We start from the raw sequence: 22,849 nt of genomic DNA on the forward strand, positions 1-22,849 counted from the left end.
GCCGATATTTATCTGCCGATTTTTGTTTTTTATGAATCCACAGAAAATGGCCATAACAAATAAATATTGTGTTATAAGGAGAGATAAAAGCAAACTTTAGCAGAGGGACTCGGTTGCCTAGACTCAACTCTATTGATTCATGTGCAAACCTGGTTTGAGGGAGGCTGCAACTGATCAGAATTCCTGCCCGTAATGGCCCTGCCTTAGGCATAGGGTTGTAGCAGGTTGGGTTATGGCTGGGCGGAGGGGACATATGATACCGGGCCGTCTCCTAGTGGAGAGCACATAGAATAATAAAAAACAAAAACCATTTCATGAAAAGTGGGAAAAGAAGGAGAAGGCTAGAAGGAAGAATTGAAAGAGAGAGAAAACCTTTGGAAATGGAAACAAATCTACGATTTATTTGGCTAAAATCAATTATTAATCCAACTGTGCACATTTAGAGATTTACGGGGAATGTTTCCTATTCTCCAATTGGTAACATTTCCTAATCTTGTAGGATGTTTAGAGAGATTAACGCCAAACATTTCCAATTATTAATGTTTCCTATTAATTATTCTTTCTCTCTCTCTGTCTCGGTTTTTTTGACGTGCACAAGTAGGGTTGCAAAATCCCATATTTTGGGTTTTTAATAGCTAATGAGTTTTGTGCTTAAAGTGGGTTTCCCAATTAGATTTAATGTTAAAGGTTAGTTTCTTAATCTAAGTCTTCTACAATTTAGCAAGAGTCCATCTTTATTAAACTCTCTATGGGTGTACTTATCAAATTTAACAAGTAAACTAAAGTTTTTAAATAAAAATAAAAACCCAAAAGTTGCCTAATAAGACAAAACTCGTAACTATGCCTAACCCTGGCAGAAAAAGGGTTATAACTTGCTCAAACCACGTCTGAATCACTGAATCTTGGAGCTTCAAGAGAATGATTCTGAGTTCTTGCAGAGTGGAACCATGCAGTACCAGACACGAGATAGATCTTCCAAAGAACAAAGTTTTTTTCGGATAAGCCAATTCATTTGGGTCCGTTAGATAGGTATTCGAAAATACCCATCTACTGGGACCAAAATCATGTCGAACGGACAAGATTTGATGCCCCAAAAATTGGTTATACTAAAAAAAATGAAAATACACTGATTTTTGGTCTGGGGATCTACGGTCCAGATTTAATTAAGGTTATTAACCTTTTAGGCCCGTGTGGGGCTGGGTCTTTACAATTCCATAGGACCTAACATGGATAGGGTGTTCCTAAAAAATAGATAGGATCATCCTAACCATTCGCTTTGTAGAGGCACAAAATGGACCATTTTATATCCGTCCCGTTTAAACCTCCACAAATCAAGGGTTAGCGTCATCCTATGGACATTATTTTCTAGGACGACCCTATCTATGTTAGGTCCTATGGAATCAATACCTAGCATCACCCAAACGACATAGGCACCTACCCTATTTCCGAGCGTAGCTCAAATAAGCTATCTGAGGGATACATCAGATAATTTTATCTAATATTATATATATATATATTTAAATTTTTTATTTTATTTAATAAAAATTACCGAATCCACGGATCTTACTTTTTGGGGTTTGCCGAATCTGATACCTCGAATCCGTGTCGGATCCCAACATGCGAATCTGAATCCATGCAACATATATTGTAAGCATCATCAATAAACTTTTCTAGCACTTCTCAAGGAAAATGGTACTTTATGGTGATCTTGTTGATGACTCAGCTTTCAAAGCACACCCTTCATGTGCTGTGACTACCGTCCTTCTTGGGTACCAACAAAGCAGGCACGACACACACACACAAATTGATGCTTTCACCAATATACTCCTTGTCAATCAAATCTTCTACTTGCCTCCACCATTCTTCATCTTCTTTAGGCGACATCTGGAATTATTGCTTGTCTGGAAACCAGACATCGAGATTGAGATCCATTTTGTGCTATATATCTCACCGTAGGTAAACCCAATTGCAATCCATTTGGAAATACGCCTGAAAACTCTTCCACGATGGGCTTAGCATACTCCGAAACACTAGAAACGCCATCACCACTTTTTTATTGCGTTTAGACACTAGAGCGAATACAACATCATTGCCTTTCAGGGATTGTTCGAACTCAAGGCGAGACAAAGCACCATACTTAAGGCACTTTCTAGTCACCTTTAAATGGCACTTATATGAACTTCTTTTGATATATTAGAATAAAGGATTCAATGATGATTTCTTAATTTGGAATAGCATTGTAATTTGTTTGAACGTCTTTCATTGCCAAGATATTCCATCAATTTTCTTAGTATTCGAAATACCTTTTTAGATTGTTGCAGGTGGTTCTTCCGTGCAATTCCACTAGTTGATAAGCCCCTCTTGTTTGGGTTGCTCCTGTTACTTCGAGATGTCAATATAATTGATTGAACCTGACTGACTCACTGGGTCTACTACTTTCAGAACTGGAGCTGTTTGTGCTAGAGATTGTCAGCCATTTTTTTGTGATTTCATTGTACTCTCTTTTTCAAAATATGGCGTATAGTTGAGAGATCAATCACTGTTCACTCATTGGTAGTTCGGATGAGGATGTGAGTTTAGTGTGTGGCACATCCTTGGAGGTTTTCTGCTAAATGATAAGGGGAAAATAAAGACATGAATATTGCACTGAAGGGGCATTTCTGAAACTTAAACAGTTATGAAAAACAAGTTTTTAAATGGAAAAAATCAAGTGATATGGAATTTATGGTCTATTTTTATTTAATTTTGATGTGCAAAGTTGGTGGATGTTAAAAGTTCTGAAATGGATGATGGTGGATGTTAAAGGACACTACTATTTTTATCTATTTTGAGAAGCTTAATATCTTGCTTTGGAAGAACAAAGAAACTTATAAAGATTATACCCATTTCTGAACTAGTTTTACACTTTTGCTAGATATATAGCCTATACTCTGTAGCAAATTTCATCAGCATCCATTTCAGAAGTTTTTTGAGAAACAAAGGAATTCATAAAATTAATAGCATTTTCGTTTTAGTTCAATTAATTGAAGAAGAAAATGTTTTTTCTTGGAAATGCAAGAAGTGTTTGAAGGTTTCATATGCTACTTGAATTGAAAAAAAAAATGATAATACACAAACATGCTGTATCTTAAACTGTGATTCTGATTTTGAAATCTAAATATCTTGGTAAGAAACGGATGAATTTATGCCAGTCTTCTACTATTTTATCTGTCAGAGAATTCCAAATCTGAGCCTTCTCAATAGGCCACCCTTCCATTGTCTTATACTTAAACTTCTACCAAGATTTAGCCAATGCACGTTGCTCAGATTGAAGCAGCTACTACATTATGACATGTGCATTTAATAGAAACGGGTTCAGGCTGATAAATAGAGATGTTCTATCATGGATGTAAAATATAAATGCTGTTCTCCCATTGCTGGAAGAGAGAATCCACAAAATTCAAATACTAAAACTCTCCTTTTAAAGAGGGTGAAAGTGTGTACCATTTGGATCATAGTTTTAAATCTCTACGGTCATCTTCGACTGCCAAGTCGACTCTCTTTTTCTATGGCCGTGTTCTTGTTCGAGTCGATCTTTTGCCCTACAAATTCAATTAAAACTTCTTTCACTCTCTTGAGTTATGACCAGGTCAATCGGTGCGTCAACCGGGTACTCGACTGCTTAACTAAGATCTACTTGGGCAATGTTTTGACCCTCATGTGCATTTTAAAACACTGGTTTGAATTGTTCTTAGCAAAGATATAGTTTCCCTTTATCGATTTCCTTGTATAACTGATGTGGACTATGTCCCCGATCAAAGTGATTGGATATTGGTAGCATAGGTAGTGATAGTACCTTTTGTTATAACGGGGGCATTCTTGTAATTTTGTTAATAATAATGTAGCAATTAGGGGCTACTAAGGCAATTAGAGAGAATAATGGAGGAGAAATTGTAGTGACATTTTATTGTAATATGGAATAGGAAAGAAGTGAATTGTACAAAGAAGAGGACCACAAAGGAAGGCCCATGATTAGACCTGGCAAACGGGCGGGCAGGGCCGGTTGTGACCCGGCCCATACGGGTCCGGGTCAAACGGGCCGGGTCATTTTGACCTGGAAAATTGTACAGGTCACTATGCTTGGACCCGGACCCGGAACGTATGGGCCGGGCCGACCCGCGGGCTGCCGGATTTCTGACATATTATTATTTACGAATTTTTTTTATAATAGGGATTCGCTAGCCACCTTCTCCTAGTCTACTTCTCGACTTGTACACATCCCTTGCTGCAAAGATCTAACAGAAGTACGAATTGCGCAAAGGTGGCTACAATTAAATAATAGGAATTTATAATAATCAAACAGTTACTAAGTTTTAAATGAAAAATTACCGGAAAAAGGAACCAAAGTAGAAAAATTACCAAAAAAATAGCAAAAGAAAGTATTAAAATATGACAATTACCAAAAAAACTACAAAGAAAATAAAAAGGATATGACAATTAAGGGAATAAAAGGTCAAAATATAACTTTTCTAATTCTCTATGGGCACCCGCAGGTCCACCCGGCCCGGCCCAGTTTTGACGGGCCGGGTGGACCTGCGGGACCCGGTCACTTTTTGCCAGGTCTACCCATGATCTTCAAGCATGACACATGCCCACTTGGGGACCACTTGTGTAACTAACCACCCGTGTGATTGGGTGATAAGTGTCCCTGGGACCACTTACAAGTGGCAACCAAGGAGGATATAATCTCTCTCATTATGCCAAGTGTCCTAGGGAACACAAGAAAGAAGAGGACAAGTTTGAACACTTATTTGGCTACTAGTCCAACCCTCTCCCCATAAGGGTCTACTTTCCCACTCTTGCTCTACTTTGAATCCAATAGCAGAAGCAGCTTCTTCTCCTTACCTTATCTATCTTTGTTCTAGCTTCACTTCTATATTACTAGTAGGTCGAAGTAGTTACTTGATCTTTCTTTGAATTCTCCTAGTGAAGCTTAGGAAATCAACTAACAAATATCGAATAGGTTATTCTCAGAAATGCTAAGCTGGAAATTCCGGTGTGGATACCTCGTAGATTATAATTCATAGATCCAGAGACTGAAGATAGATGATCTGTTTTCTTTAACCAGTTACTGTAACTTCCATCAACTTCATCATTGAGTGTTGTTCAAAATCTAATGAAACTCGTCTACAGCTTATCTCCTTTCTGTTAGTTTGATTTTCGTGTACCTCTCAATTATTAGCCTACCAGGATCAGTGTCAAGAAGAATTGAATCTTTTGAAACCCGCAATCAACCTTGCTATTTGAACTTCAAATAGTTTGTGAATCCTTAATCTGATCTGGTTAAGATCTGTTGGAAACTTGCGTTGATCCAGGCGTCATCGGTTGATCTTGAATTTTCACCGATAACTTCTCAACTATCCTTCCCTGAGTTGCTTTCTTGTTCCTTTCCTATCTGAACCACATCAGCCAAGATCTTGTGTCAGTTACAGAAGCAACAAGTCTGGCTCAAGCATCTTCTATTCCTACATTTGAGGTTGATATCACATATGTAGAGACTGATGGTGAGGAGAGGCCACGTAAGGATGCATTGACAGGCATATAGAGGATCCAGTTTATGTTATGGTTCAGTGAGAGGTTGAGGCATCTACTACAAACGGGGATTCATTTGAGGCACCGGTAGAGGAGCCTATTGATACAATGGTTCTTTGGATATTCATGAAGAGCAGGAAGGGTCCATTAATTAGGATGAGCTTGAGACAGATCGCAGTGGATGATTATGGTGAGGCAGTGGACAAATTTTCACCGACAGAAGGTACCTTGGACTTCGCCTTGGTAGAGTTGGACTGATTTATTGAGCTGAGCTTATGGCAGATGGGCAAAATACACATTGATGGAGACAGATAGGAACTATCGCCAAGATGGGCAAAATACACATCTACGGAGACAGATAGGAGCCATGGCCATTTAGATTGAGATGGTGGTGGATCCTTGCACAGAGATATCTCCACATAGAGAGAAATGGGCCCTGGGTGAAGGGTTACATCTTTGACCCCGGCATCGTAGTTATGTTGCCTTTGGCCAGTTAGTGAGAGACAATATCCTTGCCTACCCCTGACTTGAGCATACACCTCCAATAGCAGAGTTAAGCTTCAGGACAAGCTATTTTTTAAAGAGGGAGGGGAAGTTTGATATAAACCAAGTCACTGGTCAGAGCTAATGGGGCATCTTTGATAGAGTATGGGTAATTAGTTCGCAGTTTGCTTGTTTTGATTGGGGGTATTATGTAATAATTGTGAGATGAGGGGAGTATTTGTAGTGAGGACAAGATTGTAATTAGCGACAGAAGTGTGGGAGATTCTGTAGTGATGCCATATTTGTAAATTAGAAGAATATAAGAGGTAAAGGATGTGGGGGATGAGGTGTGTACTAGAAGCACAAAACGGGTGCGGGAACGGGAGCTGGGAAGCGTAAGGGTCAAGAAGAGTCTAAGGTTGGGAGCACCGTGGGAGCGTTTATGTAATATTTTCTTTATATGTTTTTCAAAATTCAAGTGCATAAAAAAATTGTAATTTCTAACTTTCTTAACATATATCTTTCAAATTTTAAGTACATCTAAAATTAATAATCTCTAACCATCTTCATGTTGTGCCCTCTTTCCTTGTGCCTTATGAAGATGCCTTTGGGCTTGCTCCAATGAAGTACTTTGAAGAGTTCGAGGAGTTTGATATAAGGAAGTTGGTGATAGTGAGACTGTGAGACTACTGGTGTAATCGGAGTAGGTTGGGAGCACCATGGAAGCGGTTCCCGTCTCTTTGGGAGTGCCATGGGAGTGGTTCCCATCCAAAGGACCTCCAAATCACGGTTTTATCATGGGACAGGCGGCACCCATGAGGAAGGTTCCTGCTTCTAAGGGAGGGGACCACACCTTCGTCACTTGGAGAGCTCCCATGCTTGCACAAGAGGGAGGCCACTCAAGGTAATTTCCTAGGCTGCCACTTGTCAGGTAATCCACAAATTTAGGACGGGACCTGCAATAAACAAGTCATTTGAAGACTCATGGCAGCTAATGCGACATGTGACCTCTATGATTGCCAATTGTCCTCTGGACCACAGGACCATGGGACACATACCACATCTATACTCATCTTGTTTCCTTGCTTGACAAGTGTCCATGAGGAAACAAGACACTTGTCAAGTTCTCAGCCCATCAAGGACCTCAACCCTCTACTATAATTTGGGGTGAAGTCCTTGCCATTCAAAAAAAAAGTCCTCTCATTTCAGTAGTTTTGAAGTTGAAAATTTGAAATAGTTTTCAAAATTTGGAGGCAGGCTTGGACGAGTTCCACCCGTTTTTTCTTGTAGTTTGTTTGTTTTCATTTGGACTTACTCTTGAATTTGGCAACAAGGAGTCCTCTCGGCTTGTAAGAGTCCTTTCCCATCCCTCTACTTGTGCTTCAAAGGATTATAACGGTGAGTGCTGGGGGTAAAATCTGACCTTCAGCAGTAGCCAGCTGACCTGAGCTAGCCAGAGTGCCCTCTTTTAGTGATTTTAGAGATGAAAAAGTTTTGGCTTTAATAGTGTTATCAATGACTTTCATTGTGAATGGTATTGATGTCCTCTTTTATTTAATTGGGATTTTAGCTTGGTAATTTGTACTTAATTGGCCCTGAGATGATAGCTAAGATTTCAATATAGGATAGCAATGGGAATCTTCTATAGTAGAGATGATAGTAAGATGGAGTAAGATCATTCTGTAGGAGCATATTTTTTTTCAATGATATTGAAAGATTTGATTTAATAAGCGCAAACACATCTTCTCATATCTGAGAAAGATGATACATCAAGTTTATATTGTATTGAAGGGAAAGTATACCCTGATGGAAAGTGACCAAAATAACCTTAATTCTGATACATATGAGCATAAATAAACCCAAGAGCTCATAGATGCATAGTTTGCTTTCTATTCTATGTGCGATCGATGGGTTGAACTCTGTTTTAAGTTACCCATTCATATATGCTGGCTATGTTTCCTCCTAGAAGAACTGTGCCATCATAAACACTTACATGAATTATCCATTCAATTTAGAGGTATTGTTCCCCAAGATGGCTTCACAGGTTTCTTTTGTGGGACTGGTGCAACACTTTGCCGTGAAGTTTCTTTCTCTGTTGCTGGAATGAGACTATGCAGAAGCCAAAAGTATGAAGATTATCTTGCATGTAAGTATTGTACATTAGCTTGTTTTGTGTGCAAGATGGCTTGTCTTCTTTAATCATTGAATCTAATTTACCAGATTTTCCATTCCATTTGTTGAAGTGTGGCTAGTTTTGTGTTGGAATTATGAACAATCTTGGGTTCAAAGTCAATCAACCAACTAACACTTAGATTTCACTGCCCCAAATATTTTGTTGGCTAAAAAGATTACAAGAATTTATTTGTCTAAACTTTTCACATGTGGTTGCCGTGTTTCTCAGGTTTCTTGCAACTTTCTGTTGCATTTAGAAGAAAATGAGAAGCATGCCTTCTTGGACAGATCCCAAGTCACAATAGTACCTTCAATTGTTATATTTGCTGGTTAGGTAAGACATTACAAGGCATACAAAGTACCTCCCAGATGGCCTAAAACAGGAACAAAATGCTTCTAAAGCCTCAGAATCATGGATGAGTGTTTCATCATTGTGTAGAAATAACAAAAACCCTCTTCACTCTCCTAAAACATAGAAATCTTCTTACTGGATTAGATCTATGGAGCCCTCCTAAAACAAAAAACCTCATCAATCTCCCCTAACATTGTTGGATTTCTTTTGTGAGAATACTCAGCAAATGAGAAAGATCTCATCTTTCTTCAATTATAATTTCTCGAGTAGCTGCATCTGGGTAGCTCAAATTTCATGTTTTGCTCATCTTATTTGCCATGCCGAGTGTTTGAATGCTTATTTGTTCTTGTATGCTGATGCCTCGAGACATGTGATTCTGGTAAACTACACACTTTATCACCAATACACTAAACTATTCTCTCAGGGTATGCAAATAGATGCTTCAATTATAAGGTCAAATCTTACCTTTAACATGCCATTGAGTTATGCTTAATAGTAGCGATTGTGTTCATGTTCTATGATTTTTGTATGTTCTATTGAATTTGATATACGTGCTACACCAACCTCACGATCGGAGCAGGTTAATTCTCGCATCAACTTATAGCTCAATTGGATGGAGGTGAATACCTCTCCTTTGAGGTCAAAAAAGGAAAAAAATTCCTCCATTTGCCGAATGAGTTGCAAGTTTTGTAGGACTTATGCCACTTCATTTCTAGGACTTCAAATAACCATGTGAACAAATGACTAGATGTCATTAGTGAATATCTGTTTTGGGAACAATGTTTCCTAAAGGCCACAAAATAGGAAGGTCAAGCCTCAATTCTGGAGACCATTATACTGAAATTAATTTGGGGAGTAGGCAAGTATCTATGGTTGGGCTAGAATCTCTATCTCATCTTCTTGCTATTTCGCCACATAAGTTTTTTGCACTATGCCTGTGTAGCATCATTGTTTTACAATCTCAATTTTGCATGCTCTCTGTCCTATGCTTTTTCATTTACCTATATATAGCATCATGATTTTTCATCTCCAATTTTGAGTGCTTTCTTTGTGTGCTATTTCAGTTATATATCACAAATTCAGTTAGATGATACGGCAGTTCATTTCTTGAAGCTAACATAGTCCATGCTGTTCTGCTTCTCATTTCTTCAAGTGTGAGAATCACAAGATTTTATGTTATTGATAGTGAATTCACCATCATTTCTGTAAAATATACTTAATGGTCCACAACCAATGGATTTGCTGTTTGTGGATAACTCCACTCTTTTCTGTAAGGAATACTTCATCGCTTGACCCAGCTAGTAATTGTCGTTATTATTGGTCGCACAACCTAAGGATTTGCTATTTTCTGGATTGCTTATAGGTAATTCATTGTATCCAATTTTGGATTTACATATCTTTTAATTGATTTTTTTTTCCAAAATCTGAATTACCAAACCGCCCCTAATTTTTTTATAAATTTCATTTACGGACCCTTGGCAGTGTAAAATATAGCCGGCATGATTGTCGTCTGCGTTCAGGAACGTCGAACGCCGCCTAATTGTTTTTTTTTTTTTGTTCTTTTCTTTTTTTGTTGTGCGCTGGTAATCTCAGGGAAAACATTAGTCGACAGTTCTAATGATTTTGGCCGGTGTTGATGACTACCGGACAAAAGCTGAGTTGGTGTAGTGTTGTTCGATCAACCTCCCAAACGGTAAGTACCAAAAAATGAGGGTAATACAACTATAAATAAATACATAATTCACAAATTACAACATGTCAAGAAGGGAAAACAATAAGAGGATTATCAAGAATTTAAAAGTTTCTACCGCTGATATATTAGAAAGATATTTGGAAATAGATAAGCTAAAGGAGGGGGGGGGGGGGGAAACCAAATCATGGAGCAAATGTTCTTTGAAAGTATCACGACCAAGTAACACATGTTTATAGTCACAAAGTTGAATTGCCCATTGTAACTTACAGATATGGGTGCCTGTGACGTACAAGAACCACAAATTAGCGTCAGTTTCTCCTTGGTAGAATGGATGATAGGGGTGCAGCTTGGGTAGGGTCGGTTGAGCTTTTGCTAAAAAATGAATTGGAATCAACCTGAACCCAACCCGATTTTAAGGTAAATGCTTAACTCGAATTCCGAAAATCGACCCGAGTTGCACCCTTAATGGATGAGCTCGGCCCACAACCCAAAAGTGAGGCATATGATAACCAGCAGAACAAAAACATATGATGTGATCCAAGTAGTACACAGGTTCTTTAAATTGAAGGATGACAAAGGAATATGAAGCAAAAGGGGGAGAACTCTCAATAATCAAACTCAGTGTAAGAACATGTTATCATTCCCGTATGTGTACCGATGAACTTGAAACAGTTGTAAGAACATAAGAATGAAAATCATAAAAAGAGAAGTCTCTCACAGTTAAGAGCCATACATTTCAGAATGATAGAATTAAAGAGAAAGGAAACTGTGACAAATAAAAGATGCAACAGCCAGAATACATTGGGAAATATACAAAGGCTTTATAAGGTTTAGGACTAGGAAATCTTATTCAAGCTCATTATAAACTAATTCAGTCTCAGTTCAATCTGCATAATCAGCAATTTGTTATATTTCTGATGGATTCAATAGAAAAAAAGCCTAAATTAGCCACCCAACTTCATCGGTTTGAAACAATTTTTGTAAACTCCAACTTAGACCAAGTATGGTAAAAGATACGGTCGAACCAATGATTGATGCAGCGAGTTTCTTATAAACATGTAAGAGAAGTTTTCTATTGACTTAATATGGCCAAAACCAAGTCGACTCGGTGAGTCAATAACTGACTTAAAATTTTCTAAACAGTGGTGCAGAATTCGGTGTGGGTTGAATGGGTGAAGATTTGTAGTGCATTTAATAGTGGAAGTGAGATGAGACCCCCATAATTTGGTAGGTGGTCTCATCACTTCCACCAATAAGGAAGTGCTTGTTATTGAAGGGAATATTAGGCCTAGCCTTTAGAACTGCAACTTTGACAAAGATCGGTAGCAAAGGCCATACCTTAAGGATGTGAGTAGACACGGGAAAATATGCTTGAACATTTTCAAAAATACAATACAAGTTTCATCAAATAATGCATAGTAGAATTTCAGCCAAAAAATGCACCAAGATACAAAAAGGAAACAAATAGAGAAACATTTATATGTTGTAGTGCTCATTGCCGTTCACCCGCACACAGCCCCACCCCGTACACAGCCCCACCGTTGTGTGCATTTACCTGCATAGCACAAAATATCCACAATAATCTATTAGAAATATAAATTAAACCATAATTATTCCAAATGAATAAGTCTCCACGATTCACGAAAACAACTGTCTGCCATAAACAATAACTGTATCAGTAAAACAAAAAGGGCGAGAGGATTTCAACATACACTTGGGATTGAATCTCAAGATTGGTTCTTAGTATCTTCATCCTTTAATCCGTGCAACTCAAGGAGCCACTACTACAACTTCTAAAGAGTTTGTGTTTCAGAAACACCAAACACCAGGCAATGAGTGGATCAAGTAGTGCTTATCTTTTCGATAATCTTGGGGTAAAGTTCTCTTAAACTTCTGAATTTCAATTCGTCACCATCAGAATCTAGTAACTAAGATCTTGGCTTAAGGTCGTTGGGAAGAAAAAAAATTGTTTTATGTGATTGAAAGATTCTGCCGCGTAATTCTTCCCATGACACCTTCTACCCTCTGCATTGTAGTGAAGAGAAAGCATACATTTATTAGAATGTAATACAATTCCAAATGATAAATGAAGTTCAATGAGAATTGTTGTACTAATAGATTTCTTAGCATAGATAGCTTTGAAAGTTTTAATGGCAACTATCCTATCAATGCATTCGAGGAAAGATGATTGCGAAGAAGTATATCAAACTATAAGATAGATATAGAGAATAGAAGAAAAGAAATAAAAGTAAAAAAGGAAGGTCAGTTGCATCTTACTGTCTTAGAGGAGGGCTTTTATAAATGCAAAATTTTACGTCTAGATTCATTTCTCTTGTTGGCACCAAGTTTCTCTAAAAAGGAAGCTCAGCTACATCTTACTGGTTTTGAGGAGGGTTTTTACAAATACAAAATTTCACCTCTGGGTTCATTCTTCTTGTTGGCACCAAGTTTTTCTTCATTGCACTTGTTGGCGCAAATTCCTTAAGCATAAGTACTTCCAAAATAGCTATATGATTGTAAACCAAAACTGAAAACTAAAATCCACACTAATAAAGAATCAATATTCCTTAAAACACATGAAGAATTCACAATTCAAATATATTAAAACACCAAAAAATCATCTTATACATATTTTAACAAAAAAAAAAGTTAAACACAAACACCAAAACAATAGACAGTCAAACCAAATCAAACACCACACTCAAAACCAAAATCAAAGTTCAAAAAATAAAAAAGTACGACTCAACTACTTGGATTACATTGAACCTACGAACAAAATAAACAAATATATATATATATATATATATATATATATATATATATATATATATATATATATATATTGATAAAGAATTATTCATGTCAATAAAGGCTCATCATGCATCAATAAGTAAATGAACATTACTTACAAATGCAGAAACCCAAGCGACATTTGCTCCAACGACATCTCTTATGGTTTTGAACCTTCCATACGGTCTTACAAAAGGTTCATCATGAACCAAGGGTACTTTAATACAGACTACACAGAATCCGTGTCCGAATGGTGTGCCCCCAACTTCTGCCATTGGATCTTCTGTCTAAAGAAAATATTGTGTGCCACTTCCACATCATGTCGTGTGAGGCCCATCACAACAACCTGAGCAATTGAGGGTATATGATGATAGTTATTTAAGATAACTAATCATACCTGTCAAGTGCTGACATTATTCTTGGTGAATATATCAACATATATACCTCGATGGGGGAGGGAACTGCATGACTTGTAGAGGAGAGTGGTGCATCTAACCATCGAGTAGCAGCGTTCGGAACTTAACATATAATAAGAAGGGATTTCCTAAGGACAATCGCATATGGCATTTCATGGACAGGGTGTTGCATGAGAGAGCGACTACGTAGGATGAATTAAATGAATAAGAAGAAAAGAGAGCCTATGTGGTGCCTCTCTCATGCAACAGCCAGTCCGCGAAATGCCTTTTGTAATGGCCCCTAGAAAATCCCTAATAAGATAGATGCATTAATTAATATGTAAAATAACAAATTTTAAACTTAATCACACTAAATATAATTAAAATATTAACTGATTGTTACCCCAAAAATTCAACAGAATATTGCCTATTGTTCTTGCATCTGTGCGCTGCTATTCTAGTTCATTTGTCTTTTGAGCTTCTGCAGTCTTTCTCTAGCACTCTATACGGCTCCATACTCGGCCATGTCTCTCCTCTCCCATAACCTGAGAGAATACATCATCTCTTGTAGCTACTCGTCGAATAGGTGGATGATGAGTCTGGTGGTCCATGAACGAAGACTGAAAATGATGAAACCTGATGTCAAATTTGTCTATATAAACAAATTAGTGTATGAAACTTAAAATTTATGTAGTTTTACTTGCGGGCTCACATGATATTATAATAGGGCTTTACTTGTGAGCCGATATGATTGTATTAGTGGAGCCTACTTGTGATGGTCAAATGAGATAGTGAATTAGGGTTACTTGTAAAGGCTACATGGCAGTAAACTGGGGCCAATATGTGAAACCTATTGTAAGTAGAAGTGCATCTCAAATATCTAATACACTTTTTTATCGTTTTGTAAATCTCAAATACATAAATTGAAACGTCTCATATAAATGCAATATATTAGATTGACAATGATATGTGTAACGACATAATTTTTAACACCTTCATCAATATATCCATATCAAAGGTATGTCGTTGCATATATATATGTCAATGTATCAATTGATACACCCCGATTTATAAACTGTGAGGGGCCTACTCTGGATGGGATCTGGCCCTTGTTATGGCTAGGCCATGCAACAAAATCAACTCTTATTGCGCGATTCTAACCTTCCCATGTGAGAACATAATTTGTTGCTTCTTTGGTTTTTCACTGCCCACTAACAACCCCATTGGAGTATGAGAATTTTTCGGCGTAAGTAGAATTTGATGCATGCTCCATCGCAACTAGGCCTAACAAATAAATTATTTGGATCATTGAACGGGTTCCACTTCACTGCCTCATAATTTTTCTTTAAATGGTTTGTCTATGCATCATATAGAAACTCTCAAATGTGCGGTTTGCAAGTTGTCTCAGGGGAAAAAAATGCAAATAAACCTTAAAATGTGATATTTTACGAGTAGATTTTTTTCAAGGCAAAACACCAGTGGAAAAGGTATATTAAAAGTGGGTTGTCCAACCATTCGGTGATCAAAACAATCTATCTATTGGTCCTGGTTGATGCTGAAATCTGGACTTCAGCCTAGGTTGGGCATTGTAGATGAGCTTGGCTGTTTAGGATGACTTGCGAACACTGAGAATTCGTTAAAGGGCCCGGTGTTTGGACATGGGGGCACACTCCAATGCTCAAGTCAGAATGGAGTACCAAACAGTATAAATTAAACGCTAAAGGCAGGGAGAGCTTGAAGAGAAACAAATGGTGCGGTAGTGTGATGCATACTTTGGAGTTTGGTCCCCCTTTGGTAGACTAGTCCCTGTTAGTTTGGAAAACTTAGCTTTAATGGAGTCCTTGTGATTGGCCTACTTGACTAAGAAGTCGGTTTCCTTACTTATCCTCGCCGCCAGCTAGGCTTCCTATTAGGGCACGGGTTCTATGATTTTCTTCTGGAAGAGGTACGAAATGACTCTTGTGCCTTCGGTTGCCACTATGTGAACCTGAACGATATGTCTAGTTGGCATACGCGGTCCTAGCCTCGTGCTGAACAAACATCCCAATCAACAACTTTTTAGTAGGTCAGATCAATGGATCCTATCATATGAACGTTGCACATTAAAAAAGAGCCTAAGAGAGACCGTCTAGCAATTTCTTTCTCTTAACTCTAGGTTTGCAAACTACACATCTTGTCCATAAGATTAAGGCCTATGAAATCAATAGTTTAGGCACCTTTTGTTTTGGATTTTGAGAATTGACCGAGTCCAAAATTGCTTATCGAACTAAAATCTTAACTCCATTCTGAGTCCAATAATAAGTTTTTGGAGTCAATCAATTCTCAAAATCCCCTGTTTGTATTGGATTATGCCCTGTTTGTATTGGATTAGCACCCAAAATTGATTATGCCCTGTTTGTATTGGATTTTGAGTACTGATTGTGGGTCCAAAACTGATTAATGGACTAAAAATTAAACATGAATTTGAGTCCAATAATCAGTTTTGGACTCACAATCGGTTCTCAAAATACAAAATTGAGCCTTAGAGTTCTAATCTTGTTTTGGAGCTTCTCAATCGATCAATACTTTTTTCTAATGTGTGGTGCCTCAGTGGCTAGAACACGTAAATCATGAAGAATAATTATCGCTTCTGTCTTTTATATAATGTGGGCACAATCAAGCTTGCTTTTCATTAAGTTGGTTACTATAGTGTGATGCTCCTTGTCGGCCATGACCGTAAGTACACACCACTTTTCAACTCTACAAGAAGGACTCTGTTTGGTTGCTGGCAATTACCTAGTAGATCAGTGGTGTAAGTAGTCAATAAGGAGGAGGAGAGCCTTGGATTTACCTGGAACTTACCTCATAGAATCTTGGTAGGTAGTTATCGCTTGTCAACCAAGTGGAGTACTGGTAGGATGTGTCATTACCAATATATAGATAGAGAAAAAAGTAAGAGAGAGAGAGAGAGAGAGAGAGCATCATTCCCAATCAAACTTTAAAAAAAAATAAAAATTTTCGAAATTTCAAAAATTTCGGTTAAAACTATGCCCATGCCAAACATTAAGATTAAGGCCTAAAAAATCGACGACTTAGCTTTTCTTGGAAATCCCTAAATATGATTGATTTTCTTTAAAAAAGAAAAGAAAAAGAGGGTAAACATTATCATGATGTAGAGTAGCAATTATCCGAATTCTAATCTTGTTTTTGGAGCTTATCCATTTGATTCAAGTATTATCTAAGTTTTGCCCAGTTAATTTTTTTGACCAGCGATGAAACTCATACGAAGATTTTTTCTCTCTTCAAGCCACCCTGGCTTTTTTCTAACGTGTGGTGCTCGTTGGCTTGAGCACGTGAGTGGGGTAGACGAATTATTTCATCTTTGATTCTTAAAGTGGCCCAATCAAACTTTACTTTTCTTAAAGTGGGTTGCTATTGTTTGATTCTCCTTGTCGGCCACACGGAACAATAACATTAACTAGTGCTTAAATGGGCCCCATTTGATAGTAAAAATCTCCCCAACAAATGAATGACAGTATGGGTCCCATCATTAACTAATCAGAGCCATTCATTTGATGCATCCCGCTATTTTTGACGGTCTATGTGATGTCAATCATACAAGAGATTCCATTATCATGTTGTAGAGGAGCTATTTTCTTAGAGTTCTAAACTCGTTCTTGGATTTTCTCCATTTGATTCCAGTATTGATCCAAGTTTTGCCTAGTTATTTAATATTGGCAAAGGATGAAACTCGTACTAAGATTTTTTTTTTAATCTCTCTTCAAGTGAGCCCTCCACCTTAGGTTTTTTCTAATGTGTGGTGCTAGCTGGCTTGAGCACGTGAATGGGGTGTTGCTTTTAATGGAGTGTTGGCACAATCAAACTTTGTGTTTTTAATGTGGGTTGGTATTGTTTGATGCTCCTTGTCGGCCACATGGAACAATGACATTAACTAGTGCTTAAATAGGCCCCATTTGATTAGTAAAAATCTCTCCACTGGTGCTATACTATCGATTTGAGATGGACGACTAGTATGATCCCATCAGAGCATGGAGATCCAAAGCAAGGCCTCATAAATCTCAAAGACGAATTATTGCATCTTTTTCTTTTTGGTTTGGCACTCACAATCAAACTTACTTTTCTTCCAGTGTAAAATTTGTTTTACACCCATTTTACGTCAAAAGAATGATCCATTACATGTTTTTCCCCACTGCAAGAGGCTCTCTGTGCTAAAAAACAGAGGTGTTTGGAGTTCATAGTGATCTAATCTTGCTTTTTTTGAAGCACAATTCGTTAGTTCATTGCTGCTTTCTTTGGTTTTTCTCTCCAATACAGGAAGAAGGTATGGCAGATCTATTACTGTCTTCTCTTGTTGATACAATCGTTGCCAAATTGATGGATTCAATCATACAAGAGATTACATTAAAAGCTTTTCCGTATGTCCCAACTGCCCTTGTAGACTTTGGATACTCATTTTCCATGATTTTGTTTTGTAAAATTTGAAATCTTCTTTGCTTCTGTTGAAAATTTAGGACATGTTGGGATGAATGGAAATTTAGGACGTGTTTGGTAAGCATTGAATTTTTTTTGTTTTTTTTATATTTAAAAGCTTTTCCGTATGTCCCAACTGCCCTTGTAGACTTTGGATACATATTATAATCAAAATCAGGTCACGTATGAGGACTTGATTTTTTAATCTTTCGTCGAGTGAGCCCTCCACCTTAGCTTTTTTTCTAATGCGTGGTGCTCGTTGCCTTGATCACGTCAATGGGGAGACGAATTATTGCATCTTTGACTTTAGTGGAGTGTTCACAATCAAACTTTGCTTTTCTTAAAGTTTGTTTGATGCTCCTTGTCAGCCACATGGAACAATGACATTAGCTAATGCTTAAATGGGCCCAATTCGATTTGAGATGGACGATTAGCATGAATTTGATGGGTCTGGCTATTTTTGACAGTCTATGTGAGGTCAAGATGGAAAGATTTGTATGAATTTTGGGGCATGTAGAGCAGATCCAAAGCAAGGTCGATCAAGTGAACGGTTCAGATCAATTGACTATGAGATCCCTAGAGCATTATGGGTCCCATCTTTTACTTATGGGACCCATCCATTTCATACCAGTCCACGTGATGTTAAGAATCGACGATTTGCAATAATTTTGGGGCATGGAGATCCAAAGCAAGGCCCAACGGTTTAGATCAAAGATGAATTATTGCATCTTTTTCTTTTTGGTGTGGCAGTCACAATCAAACTTACTTTTCTTCCTGTGTAAAATTTGTTTTACACCCATTTTACGTCAAAAGAATGATCCATTACTTGTTTTTCCCCACCGCAAGAGGCTCTCTGTGCTAAAAAAAAACAGAGGCGTTTTGAGTTCATAGTGATCTAATCTTGCTTTTTCTGAAGCACAATTTGTTAGCTCGTTGCTGCTTTCTTTGGTTTTTATCTCCAATACAGGAAGAAGGTATGGAAGATCTATTACTGTCTCCTCTTGTTAAAACAATCGTTGGCAAATTGATGGATTCAGTCATACAAGAGATTACATTACTATGGGGTGTTGATGAAGAGGTCGAAAACCTATCCAGCACATTATCTGCAATTCAAGCTGTGCTTCAAGATGCTGAAGAACAGCAAGTAAGCAGTAATGCAGTGAAAGATTGGCTTCGGAAGCTTAAGGGTGTTGCTTACGATGCAGATGATGTAGTGGACGAGTTTACAACTGAAGTGCTCCGATCAAAATTGGAAGGAAATATGCAGACCAGTAACATGAAGCAGGTGCGCAGCTTATGCTTCTCTTGTTTTACTTCCAACCCAGTTAAGTTTCGACATGAGATAGGACATAAGATAAAAGAAATTCGGGAGAGATTGGATAAGATTGGACAGGATAGGCATCACTTTCATCTGAAACAAGGAGATGCAGGGAGGCGGCGTGAAATAAAAAGGCAATCGGTGACTAGCTCCTTAATAAACGAATCAAATGTATTCGGTCGGGATAACGATAAAGAGAAGATAGTAAAATTGCTACTGGATGAATCTGCATCATCGTCATCATCCAAGGATATATCTGTTATTCCGATTGTCGGCATTGGGGGCCTTGGAAAGACAACTCTTGCCCAGTTTCTTTACAATGATAAACGGGTGGGGGATCATTTTCCAGTTCGAGGATGGGTCTGCGTCTCTGAAGAGTTTGATATGTGTAGAATAACAAAAGCAATTATGGAATCAGTGACAAAGAAACGTTGTGATCTTAACGAATTCGACCCACTTCAAGTTAGCCTCAAGGAAGAATTGAGTGGCGAGAGATTTTTACTCGTCCTAGATGATTTATGGCATGACAATCCTAATGACTGGCAGAGGCTACAGTCCCCATTCAGTTTTGGGGCAAACGGAAGTAGAATTATAATAACTACTAGAAGTTCAGAGGTTTCAAGAATCATGGGCACTATTCCCGCTTATAATTTGGGTTGTTTAGATGAGGATGACAGCTGGTCCTTGTTTACACGACGGGCATTCATAGTGGGAAGCTCAGATGTACCTCCAAACTTAGTAGCAATTGGAAAGCAGATCGTGAAAAAGTGCAATGGGTTGCCTTTGGCAATAGAAGCTTTTGGAGGTCTCTTACGTTCAAATACGGATGAGAAAGAGTGGAAGAATATCCTTGAAAGTGAAATGTGGGAAATATCAAAGATGAGAAATGATATTATTCCATTACTAAAATTTAGCTACGATCACTTGCCTGCATGTCTGAAACAATGCTTTGTGTATTGCTCCCTGTTTCCAAAGGATTATGAATTTGACAAGGACACTCTAATCCAACTTTGGATTGCAGAAGGATTTATCCAACCTGAAGGAAGGAAGCGATTGGAAGACATAGGTTTCGAGTATTTTGATGAGTTGATGTCAAGGTCCTTCTTTCAATATTTTGAACGGTTCTACAGATCACGCTACAAGATGCATGACTTAAATCATGACCTTGCACATTCCGTTTCTGGTGACGAATACTTCAGAATAAAGAATAGCGCCGACTCTTGGAATATCGCTGCAAAGGTTCGTCATGCATCAGTATGGCAACGCAATGAACACTCAGGAATTTTTGAGTCCTTTCATGAATCTGAGAGGTTGCGCACATTTCTGCTACCGCCAAGGTACGAAACACTCACTAAGCAAGTTGCTCATGATTTCTTCCTAAAATTGAGATGCTTACGGGTGTTAGATTTGGGTGATGCTTGTGTAAGAGATTTGCCAGATTCTATTATCGAATTAAAATATTTGAAGTACCTTGATCTCTCTCATACAAATATTGCAACCTTGCCAGAATCAATAGCTAGCCTCTATAATTTGCAAACACTGAGACTTTGCTATTGCGGGCAACTTGGTGAGCTACCAAAGTCCACCAGCAACCTAATTAACTTACGGCATCTTGCTTTTAGGGGTTGTAAGATTCATACGCCGCCAGAACTTGGGAAATTAATAAGTCTTCAAACACTGACTACATTTGTTGTGGGCAAAGAAAGTGGATGTGGAATAAGGGAGTTAAAGAACTTGACAGAGTTGAGGGAAACTATTCACATTTCAAATTTAGAGAATGTGATTGATGGGAAGGAAGGCAAGGAAGCCAATTTGAAGAAGAAAGAGTACCTTGATAAGTTGACGTTGGAATGGGGAAATAATAATCCACGAGGTGTTGCAGTTGATGAGGAGGTACTTGAAGCCCTCGAACCTCACTCCAACCTTAAAACCCTAAAGATTTTATCATATGGTGGTGTTAGTTTCCCCAGGTGGATGATGAGCGGTAATTTGACGAATCTGAACACTGTTAGTCTCGTTCAATGTTTGAATTGCCAACAGCTTCCACGCCTTGGGCAGCTACCTTTCCTCAAGAAGCTCCAGATTAATGGAATGGATGGATTGAAACATATTGAAGGTGAGTTTATTGGTGGGTCCAATAAGGTTATTAAGGGTTTTCCATCATTGGAGGAGTTAGAGCTTGTAGACATGCCGAATTTGGAGGAATGGTGTGGAGCAAGGGAAGGGGACATGCCATGCCTTGGTACACTAAAAATATCAAATTGTCCTAAGCTGCAGAGATTTCCCCACCTCCCATCCATTAATAATTTGGAATTAAGAAACTGTAATGAGATGGTAACGGCCTCGGTTCCTTGCCTCACTACTCTAAAGTCATTACAAATTAGCTCTATTAAAGGCTTGATATCCTTACCCCCTGGATTTCTTCAACCCTTAACCGTACTTGAGAAATTGCATGTCACTGGATGTAATGAGTTGGTGTCTTGGCCAAAGGAGGTCGGGTTGCATGACCTTCCTTCTCTCCAATATTTACAAATCCACCGGTGTCCTAAACTCGAGTCATTGGGAGACGACGAGGAGGGCCTTCCCATCACGCTTAGATCTCTCAATATATCCAACGGTTGTGATAGCCTCAAGTGTACGCCTACAAGGGGGCTAGGAAAACTGAGTTCCCTCCAACGTCTGCACTTGGTTACTCAATGCCCATTCTTGCCAGAGGAGGAACTGCCCGTCACTCTTCAATCCCTTACGATATTCTCATGTTCTAATCTTAAATCCATGTCCAAGGGGATTTTCAACAACCTTACATCCCTCAAAGTCTTGGCAATTAGAAATTGTCCGCAATTGGAGTCATTGGCAGGCGAGGAGGAGTTACCCACCGCGCTTACATTTCTCAGGATCTCCGACTGTCCTAATCTCAAATCCCTATCCAAGGGGATGCGTAATAACCTCACCTCCCTCGAAGAATTATATATTTATAACTGTCCACAACTAGAGTCATTGCCAAACATCATCGGCCTCCGTACAATGACAATTAAAAAGTGCCCTCTAATGCCGCAGTTTCCAGAGGGAATGCTCGACATGGTTACATATCTCGAAGTTGATAATGTTGAGATCTTTTCTAAAAACCTTACATCCCTCCAAACCTTGGATATTTCTCATTGTTCACAAATCGAATTCTCTCCAAGCATGCTACTGCCCCCCACACTTAAAACCCTCGAGATCTATTCGTGTAATAATCTGAAATCCCTGCCCAGGGGGATGTTGAAGAACCTCACCTCCCTCAAAAAATTGACCATTCATTCTTGTCCTGAACTCCTTTCCTTGCCGGAGGAAGGGCTGCCCACCACGCTTCAGGAATTATATATTTATGGCTGTCCGGAAGTAGAGAAACAGTGTCAAAAGAACGGAGGCCAATATTGGCCCAATATCTCACACATCCCCATCATATGTATAAATAACTCGAGGGTTTGAGGACTACTCTGGAGAAGGTACACGACTGTCTCTCCTCTTGGCTTTTGTTTTATTTATTTTTGGTATGTAAGATGGGATTGAACCTCCGACCTCCAGGTTGTTGAAAAAGCCTTAACCATTGAGTTAGAGGTTCA

General features: G+C 38.4%; 1 protein-coding gene across 4 annotated transcripts in view; it reads left to right on the forward strand.

Annotated features, from left to right (window-relative positions):
* Nucleotides 1-18,727: 18,727 nt before the first annotated feature.
* The window catches only part of LOC143850736 (putative disease resistance protein RGA3), a 57,501-nt gene continuing 53,379 nt past the window's right edge, over nt 18,728-22,849 (forward strand). For all 4 annotated transcript variants that reach the window (XM_077359971.1, XM_077359972.1, XM_077359974.1 and 1 more), the window contains exon 1: nt 18,728-22,732. In XM_077359971.1, coding sequence (XP_077216086.1) covers nt 18,903-22,715 — 3,813 coding nt within the window. In that variant the 5' untranslated portion in view covers nt 18,728-18,902 and the 3' untranslated portion in view covers nt 22,716-22,732. The remainder of the gene's footprint in view (nt 22,733-22,849) is intronic.

The sequence above is a fragment of the Tasmannia lanceolata genome, unplaced genomic scaffold (genome assembly GCF_043159265.1).
Source record: "Tasmannia lanceolata isolate RefF3 unplaced genomic scaffold, GAP_Taslan_0.1 ptg000018l, whole genome shotgun sequence".
Lineage (NCBI taxonomy): Eukaryota > Viridiplantae > Streptophyta > Magnoliopsida > Canellales > Winteraceae > Tasmannia > Tasmannia lanceolata.